The sequence below is a fragment of the Emys orbicularis genome, chromosome 25 (assembly GCF_028017835.1).
Source record: "Emys orbicularis isolate rEmyOrb1 chromosome 25, rEmyOrb1.hap1, whole genome shotgun sequence".
In the NCBI taxonomy this organism is placed as follows: domain Eukaryota; kingdom Metazoa; phylum Chordata; order Testudines; family Emydidae; genus Emys; species Emys orbicularis.
In genome coordinates this window covers 2,563,354-2,576,538 of record NC_088707.1, presented here as the reverse complement: position 1 = coordinate 2,576,538, position 13,185 = coordinate 2,563,354, and the positions used below count along the sequence as shown (strand labels likewise).

General features: G+C 38.6%; 1 protein-coding gene across 1 annotated transcript; it reads right to left on the bottom strand.

The window, feature by feature from the left end:
- Positions 1-6,584: 6,584 nt before the first annotated feature.
- LOC135894581 (keratin, type I cytoskeletal 12-like) lies at positions 6,585-12,965 on the bottom strand. The gene is made up of 8 exons (XM_065422707.1): positions 12,393-12,965; positions 11,692-11,774; positions 11,266-11,422; positions 9,763-9,924; positions 9,537-9,662; positions 8,910-9,127; positions 7,814-7,905; positions 6,585-6,682 (listed from the first exon to the last, which is right to left on the bottom strand). The coding sequence occupies exons 1-8, from the start codon at positions 12,945-12,947 to the stop codon at positions 6,585-6,587; spliced, it is 1,491 nt and encodes a 496-aa protein (XP_065278779.1). The 5' UTR covers positions 12,948-12,965.
- Between the last annotated feature and the right edge of the window lie 220 nt (positions 12,966-13,185).

The following is a 13,185-nucleotide window of genomic DNA, read 5'->3' as shown; positions in this document are numbered from 1 at the left end:
GTTCCTGCTTGGCAAACAGAGAAGATGGTTAACAATTCTATGGACGACTTCTTCTCTCCAGGTCTGGTCTCCTCAGCCCTCTGGTCTGTCTCGGATTCCCTCGAGGCAAGGCCTTGGCTGCCTGGAAACCCCTCTGGTCACAGTCCTACTCGAGCCCACGGAGCAGAGTTTTGGCTACTCTCTCTAGCAGTGTCTTCACGCGTCAATTAAGGAATTCCCCCAACAGTAATTTAATTTGCTTGATTTTTATATTCTTTTTCCTCAAAGGAGTCACATGTCTTAAAAGCATGCCCAGTAGGCGTGTAGCTACTAATTTTTACCTAATACTTTAGGAGAAGACTGCAGAGTGGTGCCAACTGAACATTACCCCACATTCACTCCCTTTTCAATCATTCACTTCATCCCCCTGCGTGATGTCCTTCACAGGGTTGAGATGCCCCGGTCAGCCCATGCTCCACTCAGGATGTCCTACACATGTTGTTTGCTTTCAAGTGGACATATTTGCTGACCCAAAGATAAGTATTCATCATACATAGAGCATGGAGCCAGTCAGTTTCACCTCTACCATCTGCCTGATGCTAAGAGAAGGATTCTGCTCCCAGAATCTTCTTTCGCAGTTCAGTCATGTCAAGCCATGTTCTCACCATTCATTCAGTATGGCCACACCAATTCGGCACCATCCCAACACCTGCGACGGTACAGCCTCATTCCACTAGAGCTATAGCAATGTCTTTTACTTGTCTTAAGCAAGCCCCATAAATTTGCAGGGCTGCTATCTGCAATTCTGTATATACTTTTACTATCACATTATGCTTTCTATTTGGCTTCAAGGGCTGATGCTAGATTTGGTAGAGTGGTGCTTCAGTCTCTGTTCTGTTCAGTTTCCTCCAATTTATTTTCAGCACTGCTTATCAAACTATTCGTAAGTGGGAATATGCAGAGCCACTCAAAGAAGAAACGAAGGTTACTTACTTGTAACCGGAGTTCTTCAAAATAGCACCAGCCATCCCCTCTTTCTCAGAGTCCTTTTATTCTGTCTGTGGGTTGGTGGTGGAAGAAACTGAGATGCTGGAGGGCTCTGTGCCCCTTATATAGCCTTGCCATCAGAATGTTCTGAGCCACTGGGCAGAGAGGGAAGAAGGGGTAAATGAGTGCTCTGACAAACTGCTTGGAGAAGGTTCTGCTGTTAGGCATCAGTAGGTGGCACAATACCCATAAGTTTATATTTGCAGAGCCATCTCGAAGAACTTCATTAGTAATCTTCATTTCTGCGGAGTCTGCTTCTTCTCCTGCACTGTGACCTTTGCAGTAGAAATATATTAATAAATCCCTAGTTGTGACATTAGTTGGACAATAATACACTCATTCTGACACTATATATTTTTATAACCTCTTAGAGGCCACTTTAACATGAATGAAAACATGAAAAGAGGCCATTTATGGAAAAAATAACATTACTGAGCCACAACTGCTTTGTGTCCTGTTTTCTGTTATTGATAATATTTTACTTTAAATAATGTCTCTCCGCATAGCTCAATTTTTTCTGCTACTTTTGTTAGAGACCACATTTCAGCAAAGCACATAAGCACATGCTTAACTTTAAACCTGAGTAGTTCCAATATTGGAACATGAGTAGTTCCAATAACTTTGCTGTAAGGTTGTTTATGAACTCCCAGATTATTAACTAGAACTGACTAGGAATTTAAGTTAGATTGCTTGCTTACATAAGTAAGGTGAGTAGGATTTAGCTTAAATGGGTAAAAGGAAGTACCTCTTTAAAGAAGTATAATTAACATATATATATATATATATCACAGCCATAAGTTTTAATAGCTTAGTAAAATTAAAAAACAAATAAGACATATAGAATCTGCACTTACACTAGATTAAGATAAAAATGTTAATGGCTATTCTTTTCTTCAGAGTATAATATGATCCTATGTTGTGGATTTAAAGAAAATGTCCTGCAATGTTGTTGAAGTGGGGGCAGAGGAGCGGGAGAGGGCTTACATCTTTCTTGGCAGCATATGCCATACCAGAAAAGGATACCGGACTAGGTAGACCATTGGTCTATTTTGGTATTGCAATTTCTAGGTTCATGTAAGGGTAAAAGTGAATTAACCTCATTTTTTTTAGGTCCTGATGTCTCTTCCCTGGACTTCATTTTTTTATTTGAAAAATCATTAAAAAGAAATTCATCTCAACTGTGTTCCACAGCCCTGAATAAAAAAGACTGAAGTTTGGCAATAGCTAAATAAAAAATAGATTTGTATAGAGCTTTACATTTACTGTGCATTTGCTTAATGATCTTTGCAAGAAAATGTGAAGTTATTTTAACCAGTTACCGTTCAAGCCTGGTAAAAGCTACTGACTTGCTAAATCTCCTGTTTTGTTGAAATCATATTCTGTATGTTGGAACACATACTCATTACTAAACCTTGAAACACAAAACAGGTTTTTGGCCCATAAAAACAAGCTTTGTTAAATGATTAGTCATTCACATCAACTATTCTTATCCTGTTAAGGAGTGAATACTTCCGTGGTTTTGCCCTTCTCTGTCCAATGTAGGTTTGGCTAGTGCTTCACCACGCTTGACTAATAAAGGTTCACAAGGGTAAGGTGTGATGCTGATAGTCAAATCTGTCTTTTAAATGATCCTAGAACAATGGTTAACCAATTATGAATTATCATCCCCGTGACATGTCTCACTCTTTTTCCTAGTGACTCAGCAACATGGAAATGGTAACTCCCACTCCATCTCTTTTGTGCCATTCCTAAGGTGCAAATGGAATAACATCTGGTCCTAACTCCCCTGATGGGGATTCCCCAATCCTACATCATCTTCCCCATAGTTCCTGCAGGGGATATATTCAGATTGGAGAAGGACATTGGCCTTACTGCCTAGCACACTGGCTCGGCACAGCTGGTTGACAGTGTGTTAGGACCAGATTTTCAAAGGTATTTAGGTGCCCAAAGATGCAGCTAGATGCCTGGTGAGATTTTCAAAAGGGCCTAAGAAGATTAAGCACCTATGGAACATTGAAATCAATAGAATTAGGTACCTAACCTGATTAGGTGCTTTTGAAAAATCTCACTGGGCACCAATCTGTATTTTTAGGTGCCAAAATATATTTGAAAATCTGGCCCTTAGAGACTGTTGCCAGGGAGGTGCAAGTTGGAGCCGTTCCCAGTGGAAAATCAACTTAGCAGAAAATCTGGACTGATATCTCTGACTTCTTGGTCAATGTGTTCCTAAATACAGAGAAATGTTTTTAAAAAGACCAGTGTTTATTTCTGAGTTTGACATTGTGACCGGTTCGGTCACAGAGACCCCCTTGGGACTGTTCCCTGATGTACTGGAATTACCTCTGAGCCCGTTTTCCCTGCCAGCTTGGGACTTCAGAACCCTGCCTTGTTGAGCCAGACACGCGAGCCTGCTGCAACACAGACCCAGGTCTGGTCCACACCCCCAAAGCTGCAGACTTTAACCAAAAACTTCTCAGCAGGTTTCCTATCTCCAGCATCCAGACACCCAGCTTCCAATGGGATCCAAACACCAAATAAATCCATTTTACTTTGTATAAAGCTTATACAGGGTAAACTCATAAATTGTCCGCCCTCTATAACACTGATAGAGAGATATGCACAGTGTTTGCTCCCCCAGGTATTAATCACTTACTCTGGGTTTAATAATAAACAAAAAGTGATTTTTTAAGAATAAAAAGTAGGATTTAAGTGGTTTCAAGTAAGAAACAGAACAAAGTACCGTATATACTCGTTCATAAGCCGAATATTTTTGGTAAAGAAGTGACTCATCAAAGAGCGGGGGTCGGCTTATAAATGGGTCTACACCAAAATTTGATGATTTTAAACTCGATGGAATCATTGGATTGAATATCTAATACACTGTCATTTTGTTTACCTGGAGCGTCTGCAGGTCCTTTAAAACATCCCCGGAACCCTGCTGCCGGAGCCCTGGGGAGGCGGCGGCGGGGCTCCGATGGCTATTTTAAGGGCTGGGGCGATAGCGGCTGCCGCAGCCCCAGATCCTTTAAATAGCCGCCAGAGCCCCGCCACCGCTACCCCAGGGCTCTGGGGATGATTTAAAGGGCCCAGGGCGGTAGCTGCGGCAGGTGCCCCGGGCCCTTTAAATCGCCGCCGGAGCCCCTCCGCCGCTTCCCCAGGGCTCTGGCAGCAGGGCTCTGGCGGCAGTTTAAAGGGCCTGGGGAAGCCGATCCGCCCCGGTATGGCGCACAGGCTCTTGCCGGTACACCGACCGGCTTACTTTCACCTCTGCTTAAAGTCTTGTGATGACCATGTGCACAGGGTTAAATTTCACAATAAATTAACATCAGCTCTGTTATATACTAAGAATCATGAAAAAACATTTCCCTGCAGTTGTCATGAAATATCTATCAGCTCACTTGGGAGGTCAGACACTGAGAAGTATATTCTAGTAAATGAATACTGTCAGTTTTGCTTTATCAAGAAGAAAGGTAGCAAGGATAATAGTTCTGTGAAGGTATCCAATAGAACACACCTGTAAAATCACTGAAGTCACTGCCGATTCCTCTCCCCTTGCATGCAAGTTTAAGATTTTTGTTCATTTTCAGACCAGATTGTGAACCCTCATCTGGATAGACCTATGCTTTTCAGATAGCTTCATTGAAATCAATGGGACTATTTGAGAAGTAAGATTCTGTTCTGTGGCACACAATCTGTCTCATACCTTTGTTTCAGCTGAGATGCTTTTTAATAGTTACTTAAGTGTTGTGATTAAAAAGTGAAACATATTTGAAAAGTTTGTTTTGTGAACCCCCAATAGATGGCATCGAAGAATAAAATCTGGCTGATAATTGGTTATGATATTATACTTTGAAACATAGATAGATAGACTATCTACTCTCAAACACTCTTCATTTTCAGTAAGTGTACAAGCATGGGCGTTCTTGATTCTGCAGACAGAATGTTTATTTTAAATGTCTTTCTCCATTGTGGCAGTAACGGTTTGGCTAATTTTGCCCTTCATGAGTCACTCATTTTCTGATTTCAGGTGGAGTGGGTTCTGCCAACATGAAACTCCATTGCTGGCAAATGGGGAATGCCATGTCATATACACTGGCTGTCCCCATCTCATGCCCCAGCATTGGGGCAAGCTATTTATGTCATGCTCACCATCCTTTAACACACCACACCATGACAAGTCACTGCTTTTAGAGAATGTTCCCTGTGATAGTATCTTGGTCATTATCATGTCATTCATTGCTAACTCTGGATCATACTTTTAGGCAGAACACTATAGGTAAATACTCTATTATAGTTGCTTGTGTATTCATTAATGAAGGCACTTTTGACATTGCTTCTCAGTTTTCTGTTGTGCTACTCAGGGTATTCAGTAAAATTTACAGTTGTTCATGAAATCTGACTGCTGTTATGAAGTCCCCTAGTGTAATGTGCCCTGTATTCTGGGCTATTGGAGCAGCTGAGTCATATTAATAATAATTATGAGTAATAATAATTATTTTATATCACCACAATACATGTTCATGATGCTTTACAAAATACAGAATAAAACAGTTCCACTCCAGCAAACTTACAGTCTAAGTCATACGTGTTCTTCATTTGGAAGCATTATGTTGAATTAATTGTGACTGATTAATGGAATTTATTTCCCTAAATGTTCTTAGTGCCCCAGTAGTAAAATCACTAGTAGGAAGCTTCCTTTATTATGTTTAGGTTAAGGTTTTAAAATAAAGTCTAATCTACAACATTTGTGCTCTAGAGTGTGTTGGGTGGTTCCAGTTGGAAAAAAATTAGGCAACAAGAGAATGTATTTGCATTTCATAATAAATGCATCTTGATACTCCGGTTTGTTACAGAGTATGGTATTTAAATTGTGCAACATCAAATACTGCTTTGATCACAAACTTAAACAGTGCTTGAATGTAATGTTCTTGTTTCAGGTACAAACACTCTTTCTTAAATGAGGATTAAAATTACAAACATACACACACAAATTGTATGATAAAGCAAGGTACTGAACTGAAAAAAGTATATGGTCAGTAACTACAGTTCTAAAGTTATGATAGCACCTCTCAAAGAGTACTCATATTTTAAAAGCTTGTTTATTCCTTTTTTATTGGTCAAAAACTGTATATGGGGTTTAGAATAGCAGAGTAATTATATTTATTATTCACTTATCAAAATTACAGATAAAAAGCCTACTGTATAATAATAAACTGAAAATTTAACGTGTACACTAGAAATCTGTTTTTTTCAGGTATTTACTAATGACATAAAAATAGCTGGTTTTGAATGGTGAAAGTAATAAAAGTAATTTTGAAAAGTAATAAAGACAAGTATAATTTGAAACAGAATGTTGATTGCATTACCAAACTTCAGAGATTCAGAAATTTATTTTAGTTTTGTATAAAAGAATCCTAGTAAAATCAAAAGAAAAAGAAGGCAACATGTACTCATCGCTTCAGACAAAAGAATAGAGATCCAAAGTGATGTCTCTTCATTGGGATGCTTGTCAATGAAACAATCTAATGACTGGATCCTCTGCAGTGTCATGCTGTTGCTTACATCTTCTCTTCAACTTCCTTTACATGGGATGAGACAACTTTACCATCCACCACCTCCTCAACAATTGTTTTGATCTTTCTGGTTTTGGTTGGATCTAAACATTAATAAAAAAGAGTTAGTTTATGAAAGTATTAATGTTATTAAAAAACCCCTCCAAATGCAGAATGGAATTTGGAATGCTGCCTAAGGAATGACAGGGATGTCAAAATAAGCACTAAGCTAAATGTCTGTTGGGCAACTGTGCTTACAATGCTTTCATATGCTTATGAGACATGGTGTCAACACATTAAGAAACTAGATCAATTACATATGCTCTGTCTTTGGTCTGTTTGCAGGGTCAAATGGTATGACAGGATTCCCAATATCAAATTCCTTAATCATTGTTGGATGTCTGTCATTCAAAGCACACTCAGTTCAGCTGCTTTGGACTAGGCATTTCGTTCATATGGCCAACTCGAGAAAAGCCAATGCCATATTTTATAGTCAGCTAAAGCAAGGCATCCATTCTCATGGTGGCCAGTACAAACAATATAAGGACATACTGAACTCAAACTTGAAAGCATGTTGGGATGACCCCAGCAACTAGGAAGCAACAGTCCGTGCCAGAGCAAGATGACAGCAGATTTGTCATGTTGCCGTTCACCACTTTGAAGCAAGACACATTAACAGCTTATATGAAAAACATGGTGAATAATATGAAATATGATAAAATAAAATAAAATAAAAAGAAAAATATGAAAAAAGCAAGGATACAACAGCTAGAAATAGTCAAGAACAGGCTTTTCTGTCCCACATATAACTGTGTTTGTGGTTCTCACATTGGTCTGACCTCGCATATATGTGTGTGTTTGCTGAATCTTCGTACGTTGACACTGACATTGACATCAGACTCCATCAATTAAAGTTATAAAGCAGAATTATACAAACAGATAACTAGTTATGTCCTTAATCCTTTTAAAATTAAAGATTAAAGTTTCTTGTCATGATGAACTTTACGGTGTAGTGGAACAGAATGGCATTTACTAATTTAGTTACAGCAATTGTTTTATAAAATCATTTTAACTGGGTATTTCCTCCCCCATACAAACATTAACGACAATTTTACATCTACAGTTCACAGTACTTAGTAGTATATACACACAAATCTAATCATCAGTTGAAGTTAAATGCTCAGGGTCAATGGGCACTTGCAAAAATAAATGTTATCCCAGGAGACTCAACTCACCATTAGAAGAATCCAGTGATTGTGTTTGTGATATGGAACCTGTCAAGGATGAACTTTCAAATGAACCTACTTGTCCCCCAGCAAATCCATTTCTGCAAAGAAATCACAGATACACAATGTCACACAATAGTTGTCAGGATCAGGAATATAGAGCAGCAAGTTTTTTTTTGTTTTTTTTTTAAATCCTGGATGAGTCAGGAATAAGTTCTCTCTGATTTCTTCTTCTTTTTTAAAATACTGAAATCATCAGCATCATGGGTAAGAACTTTACTTAAACAAAAATCATTATATTATCCTGCTTCGAATAGTCAGTACGATTGCAACACTGCCAGGTCAATTCTTACCAGGCTACCAAACGTATTAGTTCAGGGGTTGGCAACGTTCGGCACGCGGCTCGCCAGGGTAAGCACCCTGGCGGGCCGGGCTAGTTTTATTTACCTGCTGACGTGGCAGGTTCGGCCGATCGCGGCCCCCACTCGCCGCGGTTCGCCGTCCCGGGCCAATGGGGGCGGCGAGAAGCGGCGCGGGCGAGCGATGTGCTTACCCTGGCGAGCCGCATGCCGAACGTTGCCGACCCCTTTATTAGTTGAAAAGGACAATTTATTTAACTTCAAAAACATATATGACTACATCTACTTCAACATTTTCTTAAGTCATTGTTCTGGTAATTTTGCAGGAACTCCATGAAAAACAAAATTTCTGGCATGAAATGGCCCAAAACAAAATTAATTTTGTGTGAACAGTCTCGTTACTTTTACACAGGTTTAATTCTGTCATATCTTAGTTAAGCCCTGAAATTCCATGTATCTCTAATTCAGGCTAACACACACTAACTCCAGTCACATTCAAGGAGTGACTTAAATATAGGATAGAATTGCTGATTCTCCTTAAGTGGTTTCTATATTTAAAAAGAGCTATAACTTTAATCATTACAGGATCTTTTACAACCAACGAATGTATTGTTGAAATATGTGTTGGTTTGCGGACCACCAGTCTGCACCATTCCCTACTTCCTTGGAATTCACATTGAAAGCTTGTGAAATTCACCATGGGGAATGAGTAAAAAGGGAGTTTTCAATTTCAGTTCTTTACTTACCCAAACTCCCCATCTAGCAGGCGACGGTAGGTCTCAATCTCCATTTCCAGCCGGGTCTTGATGTCCAGGAGTTGCTGATACTCTGCATTCTGGCGCTCCATATCAGCCCTGACCTGGAAAAGCTGGGACTCCAGATTCCCAATCTGAAGCTGTATTTGTGAGAGTTGAGCACAGTAACTTGCTTCTGTTTCTGCCAATGTGTCTTCAAGGGATTTTTTCTGCATAAAAAGATATGTTACTGATTAAGTGTAGTCTATGAATGGGGAGAAGAAAACAATTTAATAATTAGGAAGAAAAGTGGGCTAAAATAATGGAGAGAAGTGGTATTCTTTCTCATTGTGTATAGTGAAATATTTAAAAATTTTCTTCTTAGAATGAAATATTAATTTGTAGAATTCCTGCTTTGGCTTCTTATTTAATATGTAATCCTGTTTTTTGCTGTACCCAGTCATAACAATGTATTTGTTTTATAATGCATTACTTGCAATTCAGGTATTCCAGATATTACTGGAGTTTATGGACTAAAAAGAACACAGAGTTCCCTGGAATAATTAAATGTTAATCTTAAATAGCAGTATATCTGAAATTGGAAAAGCTACTCCGAGTAGCAGCTGTCTGTGAGCATACCATGGCAAGTTGAGACTGTAGTTCAATTTCCAAGCCCTGAAGAATGCGTCTTAGATCTGTGATTTCACTTTTTCCTGATTGAAGCTGTTCAGTGTTGGTGGAGATTTCCCTTTTCAGTTCCATGCTCTGAAATATCAAGGAAAAATAGAATGTAATTCAGCTACTACAAATGTTTTTCCTATATTTAACTATGTTTGGCTGAATTTGTTAGCTGTAAGATGTTTACTTTTTCATTGAACCATGCTTCAGCCTCTTTACGGTTCTGTTCAGCAATGACTTCATACTGTCCTCTCATGTCATTCAGAAGCTTGGTCAGATCAATTCCTGGAGCAGCATCCATTTCAACACTGACTTGGCCAGTGGCATTACCTTGGAATCCTTGAAGTTCCTAGAAGGATAAAAGGAAATAAAACTGTTTCAGTATAATAATGAACAAAATGATCAGCTCTAAATTATGTATAAAGAAAAGTGTATGATTCAAGATCACTTTAATTCAATATTAAACCTTCCTAGTCTAAACTAATCTACCACTATCTGTACTGTTAAATTTACCCTGTTTTAAATATGAATATCTTTTCACTGTATCACAGCAACCTCAGCAATTCATATCTACAATCTTGCCATTTCAATTTTTACATCTTTTGTGGACATTTCTAAATTACAGAGAAGTCATCTCTTCCCCACCCAGTGTCCTAGGCTATTAGTAAAAAATCACTGAAGGAAAGATAGGGTACTAGTTTAATTGACTTCACTGGTTCCTCTGGTTCATTTCGGTATTAGCTTTCAACTTGAGAGAAAACTTATCCTTAGTGGGAAAGATATTTTTTCGTACATTATTTTATATTTCATACAGTTTTGCCACATCTGTTGAAAATGCATGTAAACATCCATTGTATCAAAATAATACATCTGGCTGATTTTCATGATACTTTGTAAAAGAATATGAAAAGATCTTGCAAACCAGTTTCATTTCATTCATCACTGAATAGACTGACAAAAAACTAAGAAGAGCTGTTGTGATGAAGTGATAGCAAGAGTTAAAAATGTGTTGCATACTAGTGGAAGCAAATATGCTGACAGTTCAGTGTCCTGTACATTTCCAGAATAAACCCAGAAACTCAGGAGCAGCTGGAAAGAAAACCCAAAGGCAAAAGGTAAATAATTGAACTTTGCAAAACCAAAACTAAACAGAATGTAACATGCTGGTGCATTTTAAAGGGCTTTTGCACCTGATGTTTTTTTAAAGCCCAGAAAAGTAATCAAAAGATGCAGTCGTAAGCTTTTTCCATTCTTACATGGCAGATCCAAGCCGACTTAATCCTTTTTCAATAAAGTAGTTAGGCCAAGATGGGTGTGGCAAAGATACAGCTATCTGTTGTCCCTACACAGAGAGGCCTTATACAAAGCATATATTATTGGGAAAATTGTCTATTATATTACTGGAGGTGAATCTGAGAAAACCAGTAATACTAGCACCATTAAACGCTCACAGTTTGTCTCTTTGTCTGCCTCTTTCTGTGTCTCTCTCTCCCCCAATTCCTTGATTGAACTGAAGACAAACAAACAAACAAAAACCCAACAACAAAGAGAGCTCTTTCTCAGGATAAAAAAAAAATCAGAGAAAAGACTGACATTGCACATCTCATCTCCTTTTTTCTAGTACATTTTGAGTTTTACTATTAATCAATTTATGAGAAAACTACAATACTGAAGCAAAAAATCTGTCTACCTCCTCATGGTTCTTCTTGAGGTAAGCCAGCTCCTCATTCAGGCTTTCTATCTGCATCTCTAGATCAGCTCTGGTCAAAGTCAGCTCATCCAGAACTCTACGCAGACCGTTGATATCAGCCTCCACACTCTGGCGAAGGGCTGCTTCATTCTCATATCTTAAAAGAAATCATAAACCAGGTTTTTGTACCATAAATGGGATCAGTGTAACCCATACAAATAAAAATAACATAACTGTTTTTTACTAGATGGTTACATCTTTTACTACCACTTCAAAACCAATGTATTATGATTATGAATGTTATTAAATTGTACAAGAATGTTTCATTTACATTTTCTAAGAGAAATATCTGAAAATCGCTGAATTGATTTGGAATTTTTAAATAAAACATTTATAATGGGTTTCATAATAGTACTCTCTGCTTACTTCAGTCTGAAGTCATCAGCAGCCAGTCTGGCATTATCAATCTGCAAAACGATCCTGGCATTATCAATAGTGGCATTAATTATCTGGAAAGACAAGCAGGATGCCCAAGGGTGATTCTATAACCTGATAGACTTACTGTTCAATGTATTTAGTAATATAATAATGCAAGGGACATTCATTAGACTCTTGTAGAATATATAACTAAAATATTTAGGACCAGATTCTCGCCTAATGTAAATAAGCAACCAATTTATGCCAGTGAATATCTGGCTCATGGGCTCTAAAGTAGCTTTTCAGATAGTCTCTTTATTGCAGAATGAATAGGATGAAAGAATGTATGAGGTGAAAGAAGTATGAAGGGTATTAACATGAAAACTTTTTTTTAACTATCAAGAAGAAAAGTAATAATCTGAGTTAGTATTAGTTAATTTTATCTCTACCTTCTCTTTAATTCAAATGAGGCCAGGTGAGTTAACATCATCAAAAGGAATTTCGCTACACAATTTCAATACATTTGCTTTATCTGCACTACAACAAAAATGTTCTTAGTATCAGCACAATATGATAGATGATCATTACAAATAACAGTATCATAGAGAAAATTTGCTGTTAGTTTCTCAAAAGAATTATTGTAATTTTCACCTCGGACAATATTAGGTGAATTTAGATTGTAAAAAAATGAAACAGGTGATTTTTTTTACCTTATTCCTAAGGTCTTCAATTATTGGGTAATATTTACTATAATCATGGCCAGCTCCAGGGCCACCAGCACCAGGACCATTTTTCTCATACCACTCACGGATTTTATGCTCCAGGTCAGTATTACCCTCCTCCAGAGAATGTACTTTGTTTAAGTAGGCAGCCAGACGGTCATTCAGGTTCTGCATGGTTTCCTTTTCCGTGCCAGAGAGAAGGCCACCATCACCACCACTGCCAGCACCAAAGCCACCTCCAAAACCAGCGCCTGAGCTGCTACCAAAGCCGCCTCCTAAACCTCCACCAAAGCCACCTCCAAAGCCACCAACTGAGCTGCCACCAAAGCTACCACCCAAGCCTCCCCCCAAGCTACTACTCCCAAAACCTCCACCAAAGCCAGAACTCGAACCAAGCAGAGAAGCAACACCAAAGCCTCCAGCAGATCCCCCACCAAAGCCTCCTGCACCACTGGAACTAGATATTCTTACAGATCCCCCACTAAGACCACTCCGGGACGAAAATTGCCGAGATCCTCCCCCTGTACGCACAGAAAGAGCCATTGTGTTCAAGTTGCCCTGATCTAGTGTAACAAGTAGATGAAGCAGAGCAGGGTAGCTCAGAGAGCACTTTTAGCCTTTATATACAGAAAGAAATGGGTGTTTCAGTTGTACAGTCCACACCTCCTCAAGCAAAGCATTTCATCTTTTTCTTTTTTTCCCAGCTTAACATCTCCTGACCATACTAAATGATATGTGCAAATCCATATTGTCCATTCATGTGAAAATATATCACCCTCCA